At 44.2% G+C, this 13162-nt stretch overlaps 1 protein-coding gene across 6 annotated transcripts in view; it reads right to left on the bottom strand.

The window, feature by feature from the left end:
* Window positions 1-13162, bottom strand: part of LOC127007337 (cell adhesion molecule Dscam2-like) — a 376406-nt gene that overhangs the window by 112971 nt on the left and 250273 nt on the right. For all 6 annotated transcript variants that reach the window (XM_050878193.1, XM_050878163.1, XM_050878182.1 and 3 more), the window contains exon 10: window positions 12161-12305. In XM_050878193.1, coding sequence (XP_050734150.1) covers window positions 12161-12305 — 145 coding nt within the window. The remainder of the gene's footprint in view (window positions 1-12160; window positions 12306-13162) is intronic.

The raw sequence follows: 13162 nt of genomic DNA, 5'->3' as shown, positions 1-13162 counted from the left end.
TGATTCTCTTGATTCGTGTGCCTCCCATTACGCGTATTTTTAATGACATGGTTTTAGTGAAGGGGGAATGAGTGTCTCTTGAAGGGCGGGTGGGTGCAGCCACGAGGAGGGCGGCGCTTGGGCTGGATGAGGGAAAATTCAGGCACTACACGCTGCCAAGTTTGTAGGATTCTCGCAATTTACTGTGAGGAAAAGAGCCCGCCACTCCTCGCTGTCGTCCTCCTCCCCCGCTTTCTCCCCGTCCTCGTCCTCGTCCTCCTCCCCCGCCTTCTCCCCGTCCTCGTCCTCCTCCTGATTCGCTCCCTTCCTCTCTCAGGCCTGCTGCCGTAATGAGAGGGGCTGCTGGAGGGAAGGAAAGGGCAGATGGGTCTCCCACGCTCTGAATTGATGAAGGTGATCGGAATGGAAAACTTAACTAATAGGCAAAGATATTTATTAATAGTTGTGATAATGGTTCGTGGAATTTGATGTTCGGTGTACGTTTATAGATTTATACATCATTGGATTGTTTTTTTTCATGTGGCTGACGTTAAGCTGACGTTAACTATAGAAGTGCAACAGTAAAGTGGTTATCACGCATTGCTCCGAATCAGCAGGCCTATTTTCAAATCACGGCCCGGCCAGTCGACGCCCATCTCATCCATCTTTTTTTTTACAACAAAGGAGACAGTTCAAGGGCACAAAAAAAGGAAACAATAATAAATAAAGCCCGCTACTCGCTGCTCCTAAAAAAGAATCCAAAGAGGTGGTCGAAAGAGAGGTCAATTTCGGGAGGAGAGGATCTGTTTGTTCTCCCTTTCCGGCTGGTCGATAAATGGGTATCTAGCGAAACCAGGGGAAAGTAACCGCGGTAACCCACATGCCGCAATGGCCCTGTGTCCCGGAGCAATGGGTTATTATCCTTCACGGGGTCAAGGGTCAATGCGACGGAGATGAACACAGAGGTCACGCGCAGCTTTAGCGTATGCCCCAAATCAACTCCTTTTTTCAAATGTTAAGACTTGATTTTCACTACCTTCATAACGACTAGGCAAAACGGCTGCTTAGTCACCCTTTTATTGACTTTTTAAACGGTATTTTTTTCTTTCCATGATTTTTTTTTTTTTCATGATTTTTTTTTGTCAGCCGAGAACTAGACACATGACACTTCTCACCTGTGTTCATGTTTAGTTTTCCTTCCTTCTCTTTATTACCTTGTGTTATCTTGATATAAAGAACGCCTTCATTTTTTACCTCAATGTAGGCCGTAAGCATATCAGATCTGTCAGATTTTGTTCATTCTCGTGTTGGTCCATTAACTTTAATTTTACTTGAACTGCATAAGAAAAATATGTACATTGTGTTCGTTTCCTTATTCGTAATCCTGTTCCTCCGCTGGATTTGCGAAGCACGTGTTAAGTGTGTGTCAATCGTCGGTGGGAAAAAAAGAATTTGCTTTCTCACGTTAATAGTAGAATTGGTTTATTTGTGTTTTCGTTAATTTAACATTGGTTGTCTTCTCCGAATTCTTTTTCTTCTTCCTAATCCTCCCTCCCCAGACATCCTTCGTCAACCTCTCCTCTGCTTCCTACTCATCGTTTACTGGGCTTTTTTTTCCTCTTTGTTACTCCACTATCCCTTTCCCTCATTTATTTCTCCCCTTCCTTTATTCCCTCTGTACACTTTTTCTTTGTTTCTCTCCTTGTTTCCTTTCCTTCCTTCCTCTCCTCGTGGTTCTCAGGAATCGAGGACAGTTGTTTGAACCCAATTAGCAAGTCGGTAAAGGCTTCAACTACATTGTCCTTGCCAGTTGGAGGTTTAGCATTTCATTCCCCCGGACATCAACACTCGCAGAGCATTCTAGACCGTCCCAATCTCAATATAGATCCTCATCGTCGGTGGAAACCCATTCATGTTTGAAGGTTACATTGCTGCATTGAACCGAGAGAGGAGCCCCTTATGGAGTTGAGGAATCATGGAGTCTTTATTCTATTGGATCATTGTTGTCATTCCGTGCCGGCAGGGGCGTGAGGGTGCTGTTGGCGTGTGGTAAGTCCGACTCAAACGTCTCTAGTCTGGTGTGACGTACAACCAGCCAGTCATAGTTAAAGGTATTGGATGTGATGTTTTTGTCATTAACATATATACTCTTGCAAATCAGTAAATCTGCGTCAACCAAGAGTCTATTCAAGTTTCAAGAATTATGGAGTTTCCTCACACCTGTCGTCGTTCCATTCTTTCTTTCTCCCAGCCTCCCTACCTCTCTTTTTCTCCTCCCTCCCCTGTCTCTCCTTCTTCCCTTCCTCTTTTCCTCCCACCCTCCCTACCTCTCTATTTCTCCTCCCTCCCCTGTCTCTCCTTCTTCCCTTCCTCTTTTCCTCCCACCCTCCCCTACCTCTGTACTTTTCTCCCTGCCTCCCTGATGTAACTAAACAAGAAAACATAGTCTCTGCAAGTGACAAAGATTCATGATTCAAGCACGAGATCAAACGTACGTGATCATTAGAGGTGTTTCTTACTTTGACGAATAAAATGATGAATGTTTCGAGTCAATCGTGGGAAGCAAGCAGATGGAGCAGGTCTCATTATCTTAGAATTTTGGAACTGCTTTTGAAAATAATGACGCAAATTAGGAACCGAGAATAGTACGTATGTATATATTTTTTAGTATTGATGATCATTAGTGTGAGTTTTACCTCCTCTGTAATGTCTAATAACTCTGTGTCTCATTTTACGTTCCTAACTCTCCGTCAGTGTTTTTGTTATCGTGTTGAGTCCAGACATCGGTCCTTCCCAACTGACGTCCTCCCTTTCTTCTTTCCCTTCATTCCTTTCCTTCTTCTTTCCTTCATTAATTCCTTCTTTCCTCCCTTATTTTCTTTTTTTTCTTGCTTCTTCCTCTCTTCTTCCTTAACTTCATTTTTAGTTTCCATTTTTTATCTTCCTTTTTTCCTTCATTTCTTCCTCCCTCCTTCCCTTCCTTTTTCCCGTTCTCCCTTCCTTGTTTTTTTTTATTTCTCTCCTCCCCTCCTTTCCTTCTATATTCATTCATTCCCTCTTTTTCCCTTCCTACCCTTCTTCCTTTTCTTCCTACCCTCCCCATCTCCTTCCTCCCTTTCTTTTATTCCTTTCTTCTATCTTTCATTCATGCATCCCTTACTCCCTACCCCTCTCCCACCATCTCTCTCTTTCGTCCTTCCTTTCTTTCTTTCTCCCAGCCACCCTACCTCTCTTTCTCTCTCTCCCTTCGTCTTTCCTCTTCCTTTCCTTCCATTCTCTCATTCTCCTATCCTCCTCCACCTCTCTTCCTCTTTCTCAACCTCCGTCTTTCCCCCTTCTCTTCCTCCCTCCTACCTTCCTCTTCCGTGGTTCCCTTCCTCCCTCCTTCCCTCCCTTCCTCCACCCCTTACGCTAATGTTCTCGTGTTATCGTTCTCTCCCCTTTTCACATATCCATTCCTTTTGTTTCCATTATTTTACGTGCAATTTAATTTTCCAGGTACTCTTCCCCCCTTTTATTCCATTTTTTCATTTATCTTTTCTTTTTTTTCTTTTTCTTTCGGTTTCATATACCTGCTTCTATTTCTCGCTTTACTTCACCGGTACCTCAATTTCCATTTATATTAACACCAATCCCTTTTGTCGTGTTTTTTCTATATATGTTTTTTTTTTTTGGTACGGAAGCTTTCATCACCACCACCACCACTATCATCACTACCAAAACCACCACCACCACTACCACCACCACTACTACTACTACCAACACTACCACCACCACCACCACTACCACCACCACCGCACTTCTCTCAATCTTTCTCTCTTCCCCTCCCTCCTCTTTCTCTCTTCTCTCTTCATCCGCTTACTTATTCCTTGCTATCCCTTTTACTTCCTACATTTTTATTTTCCCCTTTGCTTCCTCTCTCTCTCTCTCTCTCTCTCTCTCTCTCTCTCTCTCTCTCTCTCTCTCTCTCTCTCTCTCTTGCGGTCTGGCTCCCACTGTCGTAATCATTTCTTTTTATTTCAAACTCAATTTCAGTGGTCGCTTCTTAATTATTTGGTTCTCTGTTTATCTCTTTGCATCTCTCTCTCTCTCTCTCTCTCTCTCTCTCTCTCTCTCTCTCTCTCTCTCTCTCTCTCTCTCTCTCTCTCTCTCTCTCTCTCTCTCTCTCTCTCTCTCTCTCTCGTGCGGTAAAAATGAAAGCGAAAAAGGAGATGAGGGAAACGAGGCGAAAGGAAACGGAAAGAATGCAGGAAGTAGGAAGAACAGTTATGAAAAGCATGTTTTTATTTTATTTATCTATTTATTTCTTTATTTGTGTGTGTGTGTGTGTGTGTGTGTGTGTGTGTGTGTGCGCGCGATAAAAGAAGAGTGAAAAGTAAGAAAGAGTGCCGGAATGGATATAGGAGAACACACACACACACACACACACACACACACACACACACACACACACACACACACAATAAAAGAGAGGCCATGTACGGCTCTCAAAGTCAAATAACAAGTGAACAAAATTGACCTAAACAATGGCTGTGTGTGTGTGTGTGTGTGTGTGAGAGAGAGAGAGAGAGAGAGAGAGAGAGAGAGAGAGAGAGAGAGAGAGAGAGAGAGAAACACAGACATACATATAAACATACACCGTCAGACACATAGACGAAAGAAACAGTCAAATATTTCTCTTATGATATTAAATTACTATTGTTCGTAAGAAGGCAGTGATGCATAATACACAAGGATATTTAAGTATCACGTTACATTATGCAAGAGATTAATGAATACAACATTTATAGGAGATCCAGGTATTTTTACACTTTCTCTCTCTCTCTCTCTCTCTCTCTCTCTCTCTCTCTCTCTCTCTCTCTCTCTCTCTCTCTCTCTCTCTCTCTCTCTCTCTCTCTCTCTCTCTCTCTCTCCACTCAGCCACCGCCTACCCATGTTTCTGCTGTTTTTTTTTTTTTTTTCATGGTCTCCGTGATGAACCTTAAAACCTTCTCGCTCTGGCTGTTGAACTTACTGACGAAATCTGCAAAAAATACTGAATCACTGCATTTCCTCCTCGTATAATGTTGACACCAGCTATTCAAGAGAGGATCAACAAAACACTTCTGGCTGCTCTTTCTTTTGTTTAGCTCAAGGTTTGTCTTTCTCATAGTGTGCAAAAAAAAACAAAAAAAAAACCGACCACCACCAGCACAAACATTCCCATCACCACCTCAATACAAATACCTCCATCATTACCATCACAATACTCCTCACCATCACCATCACAATGACCCCCGCCACCACCCTCGCCACCACACACTTCATTAAGTCATCATCGTCCCCTGCATCGTGTTGTCAGCTCAGCCTCCCGTGCCTCGTTTTCTATATCGCTCACACTTCCAATATCATTTACGCCGACAAAGGAAAGGGAGTAGAGCCGAAGGGAGGGAGGGAGGGAGGAAGGAAGGAGGGAGAGAGAAGAAAAGATATAGAGTGAGAGGAAGGATTTGGGTTACAGAGAGAGAGAGAGAGAGAGAGAGAGAGAGAGCGAGAGCGAGAGAGAGGATTATAGGGCGCATGGAGGAGGATAGATAAGAGTATATTTCAAAGCGGAGGGAATTATAGGTAAATAAGAAACGAAAGAGTAAATAAAAAAGAGGAAAAGGGTTAAAGAAATCGGGGGAGGAGAGTGAAGCAAAGGGGTCATGTTGGGGTTGAATAGGGTGAGGGTAAGCGATAATAGGGGAGGGGGGGAAGGGGTAGTGGGGGAGGAAGGAGGAATGAGCGATACCCCGATAAATAGTCAGCCTTGATGGAGCTGTCACCCCAACCTGATTCATGGCGCACAAAATTATCGCAGATTCAGTTAAGAGGAAGAGCAGCACGAGGAGGAGGAGGAGGAGGAGGACTAGGAGGAAGAAGTAAAGGTCTGAAGAAGGGCGATGAAGAAGGGAAGAAGCAGATGAAGAGGAAGAGGAGGAGGAGGAGGAAGAGGAGGTCTGAAGAAGGGCGATGAAGAAGGGAAGAAGCAGATGAAGAGGAAGAGGAGGAGGAGGAAGTGGAGGTCTGAAGAAGGGCGATGAAGAAGGGAAGAAGCAGATGAAGAGGAAGAGGAGGAGGAGGAGGAAGAGGAGGTCTGAAGAAGGGCGATGCATGAAGAAGGGAAGAAGGACCGGGGAAACGAGATGAGTAGGAAGAAGGAGAGGAAGAGGAGGTGGAGGAGGAGGAAGTCTAGAGGAGAAGGACGGATAAAAAATAAAGAATGACCAGGAAAACGAAAAGATGAGTAGACGAAGGAGAGAAGGAGGGAAGCCGGAGGAGAGAAGGCTTATTAAGACGAGTGAAGGAGGAATAACCCGAGAAGGAGAAGGAGGAGGAGGAGAAGGCTGAAGATGAGACGTGAAGGGCCACTGAGGTGAAGAATCAGAGTGGAGAAACATATGATGGCGGCTGTGGTGGTGGTGGTGGTGGAAGTAGTGGTGGAGATGGAGGAGGTAGAGGCAGAGTAGATAAGAAATGGGTTGTTAGAGGAAGCAGTCGGTAAAAAAAACAAGAAAAAAAATGATTGTGGATATTGAAGAAGCTTGTGAGTGTAGTAGATTTAGGAGGGGAAGAAAGCAGATTGGCTATAAAAAAAATGGTAAAGAAAATGAGCAAAAAATGGATCAAAAGCCTGAAAGAAACGGAAAGCAGAGAAAGAAATATATAAAGAAAGAGATAGAAAAGAAGCAAAAAATGATTGTGGTGATTGAAAAAAAGAGGCGAGTGTATTAGATTTTGGGAAGAGAATACGGAAGGGCCAAAACAAAGGATAAAAAAAGTATGAGAGAAAAAAAAAGCAAACATCTAAGAAACAGGAAGCAAGGAAAGGAAATCTGAGGAGACGAAAAGCACTGCGCAGGGTCACAGAGAGAATGCCTATGGAAATCGTAAATAAAAAAACAGGCAAAAAAATTAAGTGAGGTTATGACTGGCACTAAAACCGGGCTGATAGAGCGAGAGATGAGAAATAGAGAAATGGGGTCTGTGTGTAATTGGGTGTACGAGGGAAAAAAAGGCGAAGGGAGGGGAAGATAGAGAGGGGAGAGACGGTTAGTAAAAGAGGAAGCGCCCGAAGATTGAGGTGAAGGGAGGGAAAGAGGGAGAGGGAAGGTAAGACTTCAGAAGGTTAGGGGGAGGAAACATTACGACTAGAGGAGCTCGCGTGGTCCCCCCTCGAGCTGGAAGAGAAATCGTGACAGGCCAGAAACAAAAAGAAAACGAGGCCTGGGTGTGTAATTTTCCCGGGAAGCCGCATAGAAAATGGTGATCGGGTGCGTTTTGCAGGGGTCACTGAGCAGCATTTGTCGGAACTCGCCGGATCTCATATTTTGACTTTTAACGTTTTATCTCATAGCATTATTATTACTGTTCTAAACATATTTTCTCTTATATCGTCACAAGCTTTAGTGTCATTATGTTGAATACTGATAAGAAGAATTGTTTTGCACTTGTTTTTAATCCAACTTTTGTGCAATAACTTGATTTTTTCCCTTAGAGAATTCACCTTATATTTTGTGTTAAGAGAGAGAGAGCGAGAGAGCATAGTTTAGTTCAGTGATTGTTGTTCTTCCTGTTCTTGTTTCGTTCCTCTCATTCCTTTCATTCCTCTACCCCTTCTCTCCCCCGAGCTTCCTCTTTTCTCTCTCTCCCTTCCACCCTGCCCCACTTTTCTCCCCCTCCCCCCCCTCCCCCCCCCTCTCCTTCCTCCCCTTGACGGGCGTAACGAGGCCTCGCAACATGCCTCCTATTCTTGCCGCCCTTACCACCCTCGCCTCCCTCGCCGGTCGATGGGCAAGTCTCGTCAGCTGGGTAGGCAATCCTAGAGCAGGCCCCCTTTCTCTCTCTCTCTCTCTCTCTCTCTCTCTCTCTCTCTCTCTCTCTCTCTCTCTCTCTCTCTCTCTCTCTCTCTCTCTCTCTCTCTCTCTCTCTCTCTCTCTCTCTCTCTCTCTCTTGCTTGTTAGTTCTTTATATCTGTAATTAATCTTCGTCTTCTGACTCATCTCATTAGTTAAGTTTTTATATCTTTTTTATGATTATTTTTTGTTGTTTTTGCTTCTTTCTCATTCGTCTTCTTTTTCTAGTTTTGCTCCTTTCTTTTTTCCTTTTCTTTGATATTTCTCTGTGTTTTTCTTGTTCCCCTGAATAACTAAACCGATCCCTCATCTGAATATCCTCCCTCAGTTCTCGTCGCTCGTCTACACATTAACATAACAAATGGCATATGCAAAGCTCTAATTTTCTTCTCCGGCGTATGTGTTTTTCAGCGTCACTTTCTTGGAATCTTTTTATCTTTACAACATCAGCCCGTGTGGTAATGCTGATGTGTGTCTGACCTGCCTTATCTTTATCTTTGCACCACATACCAGTTTTTCCCGCCGCGGCTGTTTGTGTGGCTTGCGCTTTTTCTTCCTCTGTACATATGCTTCTGACATACTTCCGTCGTTTGTCGCTGATTATGATATTCGCGTGTTAGTGCGTGACTGTTACATGCGTGAGGCTCCGAACTCATTGTATGTGTGTGTTATATAATGCTTTTCACCATACACACACACACACACATACACATACACACACACACACACGCTTCTTACCTCTTCCAGCCATACACCGTCTCATTTGAGGATTCGCGTGACAACTTACGTGGGAAATAAATGAGTACGGCTCGAAAATCGTTGCCTGCCGTGGTTGGTTTACTCGGCAACAAAGCTTCCCTGAACTCGAATCGCCCTCGCACGACCCCATTGATCCCACAAACCATGCCCGGAGTGCCGGCGTCCCAGCATTTTCAGATTAGTTCCAGCTGGAGACCTTACACACACACACACACACACACACACACACACACACACACACACACACACGCTTAAAAAATGAAAATGATAAATGTTTATTTTTTGTCCCTATGAAAACTGGAGGATTACTGAGATGATGTGCTACGGACCTTGCTGGCCCATTCTTGTGCCACGACACTCCAAACACGCAGAAGGAAACAAAATTTGTGTTTCCTGGTGTCTGTGACGAAAACTAAACAGATGTATGTATATAGAGCTGCAAGTAGTAAAGAAGGCACCTGAAAGTTTTATTTTTTTATCATCGTAACAGAGGTAGCTCATATGAAGATACACAAGCACAACTTGATATGCGTGAGTTAAAAGGTCTCAGTAATTATCTGAAACATATATTTTCTTGCATGGCGGATGCGGCAGTTAGGGTTTTCATGAACAATCAATACTGAAATAGGACGCGTGCTGTGTACGCTGCATACAGCTTTTGTTAGTTATTCATGTTATCTTGGCTGAAGTGACAGGAAAAAGGGTGAAGGCGTGATAGGAGGGAGGCAATAGAGAAAATAGTGTACGTCCGTAAAGTAAATTGGTTGAGAGGAGGGAAGCAGCAGTGAAAAATACTGGCATGCTTTTAAATGTTTCAAATAAATGCATGCAGTTCACTTTTATAGCAGCGAGAGAAACGAATGCAAACCTGGACGAGGCAAGTCTTATGAAGTCGTGAGAGTGGAGTGAGGAAATTACTCTTTGGTGATGATTCACATTTCGTTCGTTGGCTGTGTAAAGGCGAGAGTCGAGGCGGAGACTCGTGCGTGAAGGAGTGAAGCAAGTGTTTGAGTGACACGATTGGGAGCTGGTAGCAGAGGAAGAAAATGTCGGGAAGGTAAAACTCGTGTCAAACAGAAATAGGATTCATCATATAAAATGTGTGATTTTGTTTTGAAATTTGCTTCGTGATGAGATTCAGTAATATATGAAAAAAAATACAATTACTATGTTAATTAGTGGTATCTTGAATGGCAGTCTTTTGAGTGCCAGTAGTGAGATAATGACTAGTATTGGTGATTAAACACAGTAGATGTATTTGTTTCAAGAAATATTTCCTCCTTTATCTATACTATTAGAATCCAAAAGCCTCGCAGTATTCGATAATATATACATTCAATGAATATGTTATGTTATTTTATTTTTCAGGGTCTACAAGTGTGCTCGGGCCGAGGAATGGCAACACGTGTGTCCCCGGCCCTCGCTACATGGGCGGGGCAGCGAACTCTTACAGTCCTTGACACTTGCTGCCGCCTTCACGAATTCTTAGCAAAATGAATTCTGGTCTTTCAGCAACCTCTACCATGGTTTGAAAGGTATGTTATTTCTCTTTTGGCAGCTCCATTTCTTTTCTTCGTTATAGCAGCTTCCTAACGTAAGCAATGAGACTGTAATATCAGCCGTGGGTCGTGCCATTAATTATGTTGTAAACACAAAATAACTCTCTCGGTTTGCGGATGACGAAAACAAGGAAAAATATAAACAGTAAGAGACTTTTGTCAATTCACTATTGGCCATTAATCACTCAACGCGTGGATGCGCTCACTGGCAAGATGACGTTCAGTGCAATTCCTGGTAATGACGCGGCTCTGAGAATAGGGCGATGCAAGTCTTGCGCGCGAAAATAAGATGGCAAATGTGTGGCCATGTTGACAAATGCTAATCACTTAACAGCTGACATGCACGCTGGCGAGACTTATGTGTGTGTGTGTGTGTGTGTGTGTGTGTGTGTGTGTGTGTCAGTGTCAGTGCGCGCGCGAGCTTGTTGATAAAGGAAGTGAAACGAGCCGGTCCAACAAACGGGGCCTGGCATGGTTTCCACCGCCACTAATTGAATGGTCGCTGCGATGGAGAGGGAGAAAAGAATACATGAAAAATAATGGATGTGGGAAAGAAATCGAATGAGAGAGGAGAGCGCATCATGGATCTGAAAATAGGAGAAACAGCCGAAGAAAATTATGGGCACCAGCTAATGGACGGACTGACTTGTGTGTGTGTGTGTGTGTGAGAGAGAGAGAGAGAGAGAGAGAGAGAGAGAGAGAGAGAGAGAGAGAGAGAGAGAGAGAGAGAGAGAGAGAGAGAGAGAGAGGAGACTTTATTCATTATCGCTTCATAAATTTTAATGGCCCCTGTTTCACCACACAACTAAAAAGAAAAATGTCTTTTGTATGTTCTTGGCCAATCTCTCCCTCTCTTGTTCCCTCCCGCCCTCCCTCCCTCCCTCCCTCTTTCACCTCTGCTCTAGCTCCCTTTGTGTTCCTCCATTAGGTTTCTTTGATGCAGGGGGCGTGTGTTCAGGAAGGGGTGGGGGGAGGGGGAAGAAAGAGTTTGCTTTTGTGTTAATGCGGGGGTGACGATGTAGGAAGGAAGGGGTGGAGGAAGGGGACCGGGAAGGGTTGGCAGGAGCTGAGGGACGAGAGAGGAGTAAAGGTGAGGGGAGGTTGTTACCCTTGTATTATGTTGCTTTCAATAGCTTGGTTAGTTTTCCTTATGCTTCTAAAATTGTTTCGATGTTTTCTCCCTTCTGATTGTTAAATGCTCATTCTATAGGTTGGGATAAATTGACACGACAGCGTCATATACGACAGTTACAAACGACATGTCTGTGTTCAAAGGAGACTCCGATGTGTAGAACGTGAGACCAAGCTGCCTACATACGGTCTATAGATATTATGAAAAGGAAAAAAAAGTAGTATGCCACACACTATTAAAGATTAAAGACCAACTACACCAAATAACGATGTAACTTTAATCCTTAGGTCAGACAGACAAGGCCAGGCAAGGAGGAGGGAATGGGTACGACAGGGCAGTATAAAAAGAAAGAGGGTTGACAGAGAGAGTAATGGATGAACAGAGCAGACCAAACAGTCACGTGGTGCTTACAAAAGGATATTGAACCGCTTTATGGGCGAGAAAGACAGATGGCTTAGGCAGGCGCTCAGGGGCTGCCATGTTAGGCCAACTTGCTCCATGTAGTATTCTTACAGCCTTGAGTACCCCAGGGCGACCAGACGACCACGATGAATACGTGATAACGGTAAAAAAAATATGAGCAGAAATAAGTATGCGGGCCCAATAGAAAACTTAGGGCCGTATTTTAAGACACCATCGCTTCTCACATCAGCTATTTCTAAACGTTAAAGAGGGGATCAATCGGGTGTTTTTTTTAAGGTTCATGGCACAGAAGAAGGGTCAAACTACCACCAGGGTCATAAAACTACCCCTGGAAAGGCCTACAGCTCCTACGAAAGCCATGTCAAATATGTGAATTTGGGCGACGAAATGTTAGTCCCCAAGATGAGTTGAAGGTCCCCGGCTGTACTCACCGTTCGTTCTGAGGCAGCGGGAAGCCATCCAGAGCCCAGGAGATGGTGGGCGTGGGTGTGCCTGAGGCGATACACTTGAGGGACACGCTGGGGCCGGGCGTGAGCGTCTGGCTGATGAACTTGTACTCCAGCTCCGGCGGCGAGGCTGTCAGGGGAGAGAAGAAAGCACGGGTGAATGATGGAGGGCCGGGGCGTGCGTGAGTGTGTGTTGGGAAGGTGTGTGTGTGTGTGTGCTGCTTCTTTTTGTATATTGTGGGGTTTAGGTTGATTTCAAGGATTAAAGTTACATCGTTATTTGGTGTAGTTGGTCTTTAATCTTTAATAGTGTGTGGCAGATACTACTTTTTTCCTTTTCACAATACTTATAAAGACTGGTACGGGATGTCTCGTGTGGTGAGGAGTCTTTCATACATATCAGTATTGTGGTCCCTTATACTGGTCTTGAGTGTCGTACATGATTATGATGCTTGTCCAAAGTGAGACATATTAGCTTCGTCCCTCACGAGCACCCGAACGTGTGTTGTGATGTTTTATATGGGGAAAATCTTGCAGATATGTCAGTTTTATGGTCTTGTATGTATGGAGTATATTAAGTATTATGCTGCCTACAGAGCACTAGACATATCCACTCTGTATGCGCCTGACGAGCCCCCTGAGTGATGAGGGTGATCAGCCCCGTGTGAAGGCTCATTAGTTGGCTGTTCCTTTGCGCGCCTCATCAAGATTAATTCCATCTCCTTGGCTACCCTCTTAAGTCCATTAAAACCGTTCATTATCCTCATTGACGGGCCTCGCTGGGGTATGTCATGCTCCCTGAAGGACCCTCACGGTAATATACCTCCATGAGGGTTCCCAGAGAAAGGTTCAGGATCCGGAACCTGCAGCCTCCTGCCTTTCATTCTTTTCAGTGTCACGCTTCGAGAAGTATTTATGCTATCACTGACATGGACGTAAATGTAAAGAAAATCTGTCAAAGTAGTTTCATATGTAATTCATTAAAAC

The sequence above is a fragment of the Eriocheir sinensis genome, chromosome 3 (assembly GCF_024679095.1).
Source record: "Eriocheir sinensis breed Jianghai 21 chromosome 3, ASM2467909v1, whole genome shotgun sequence".
Taxonomy (NCBI): domain Eukaryota; kingdom Metazoa; phylum Arthropoda; class Malacostraca; order Decapoda; family Varunidae; genus Eriocheir; species Eriocheir sinensis.
This window is presented reverse-complemented; position numbering and strand designations above follow the sequence as displayed.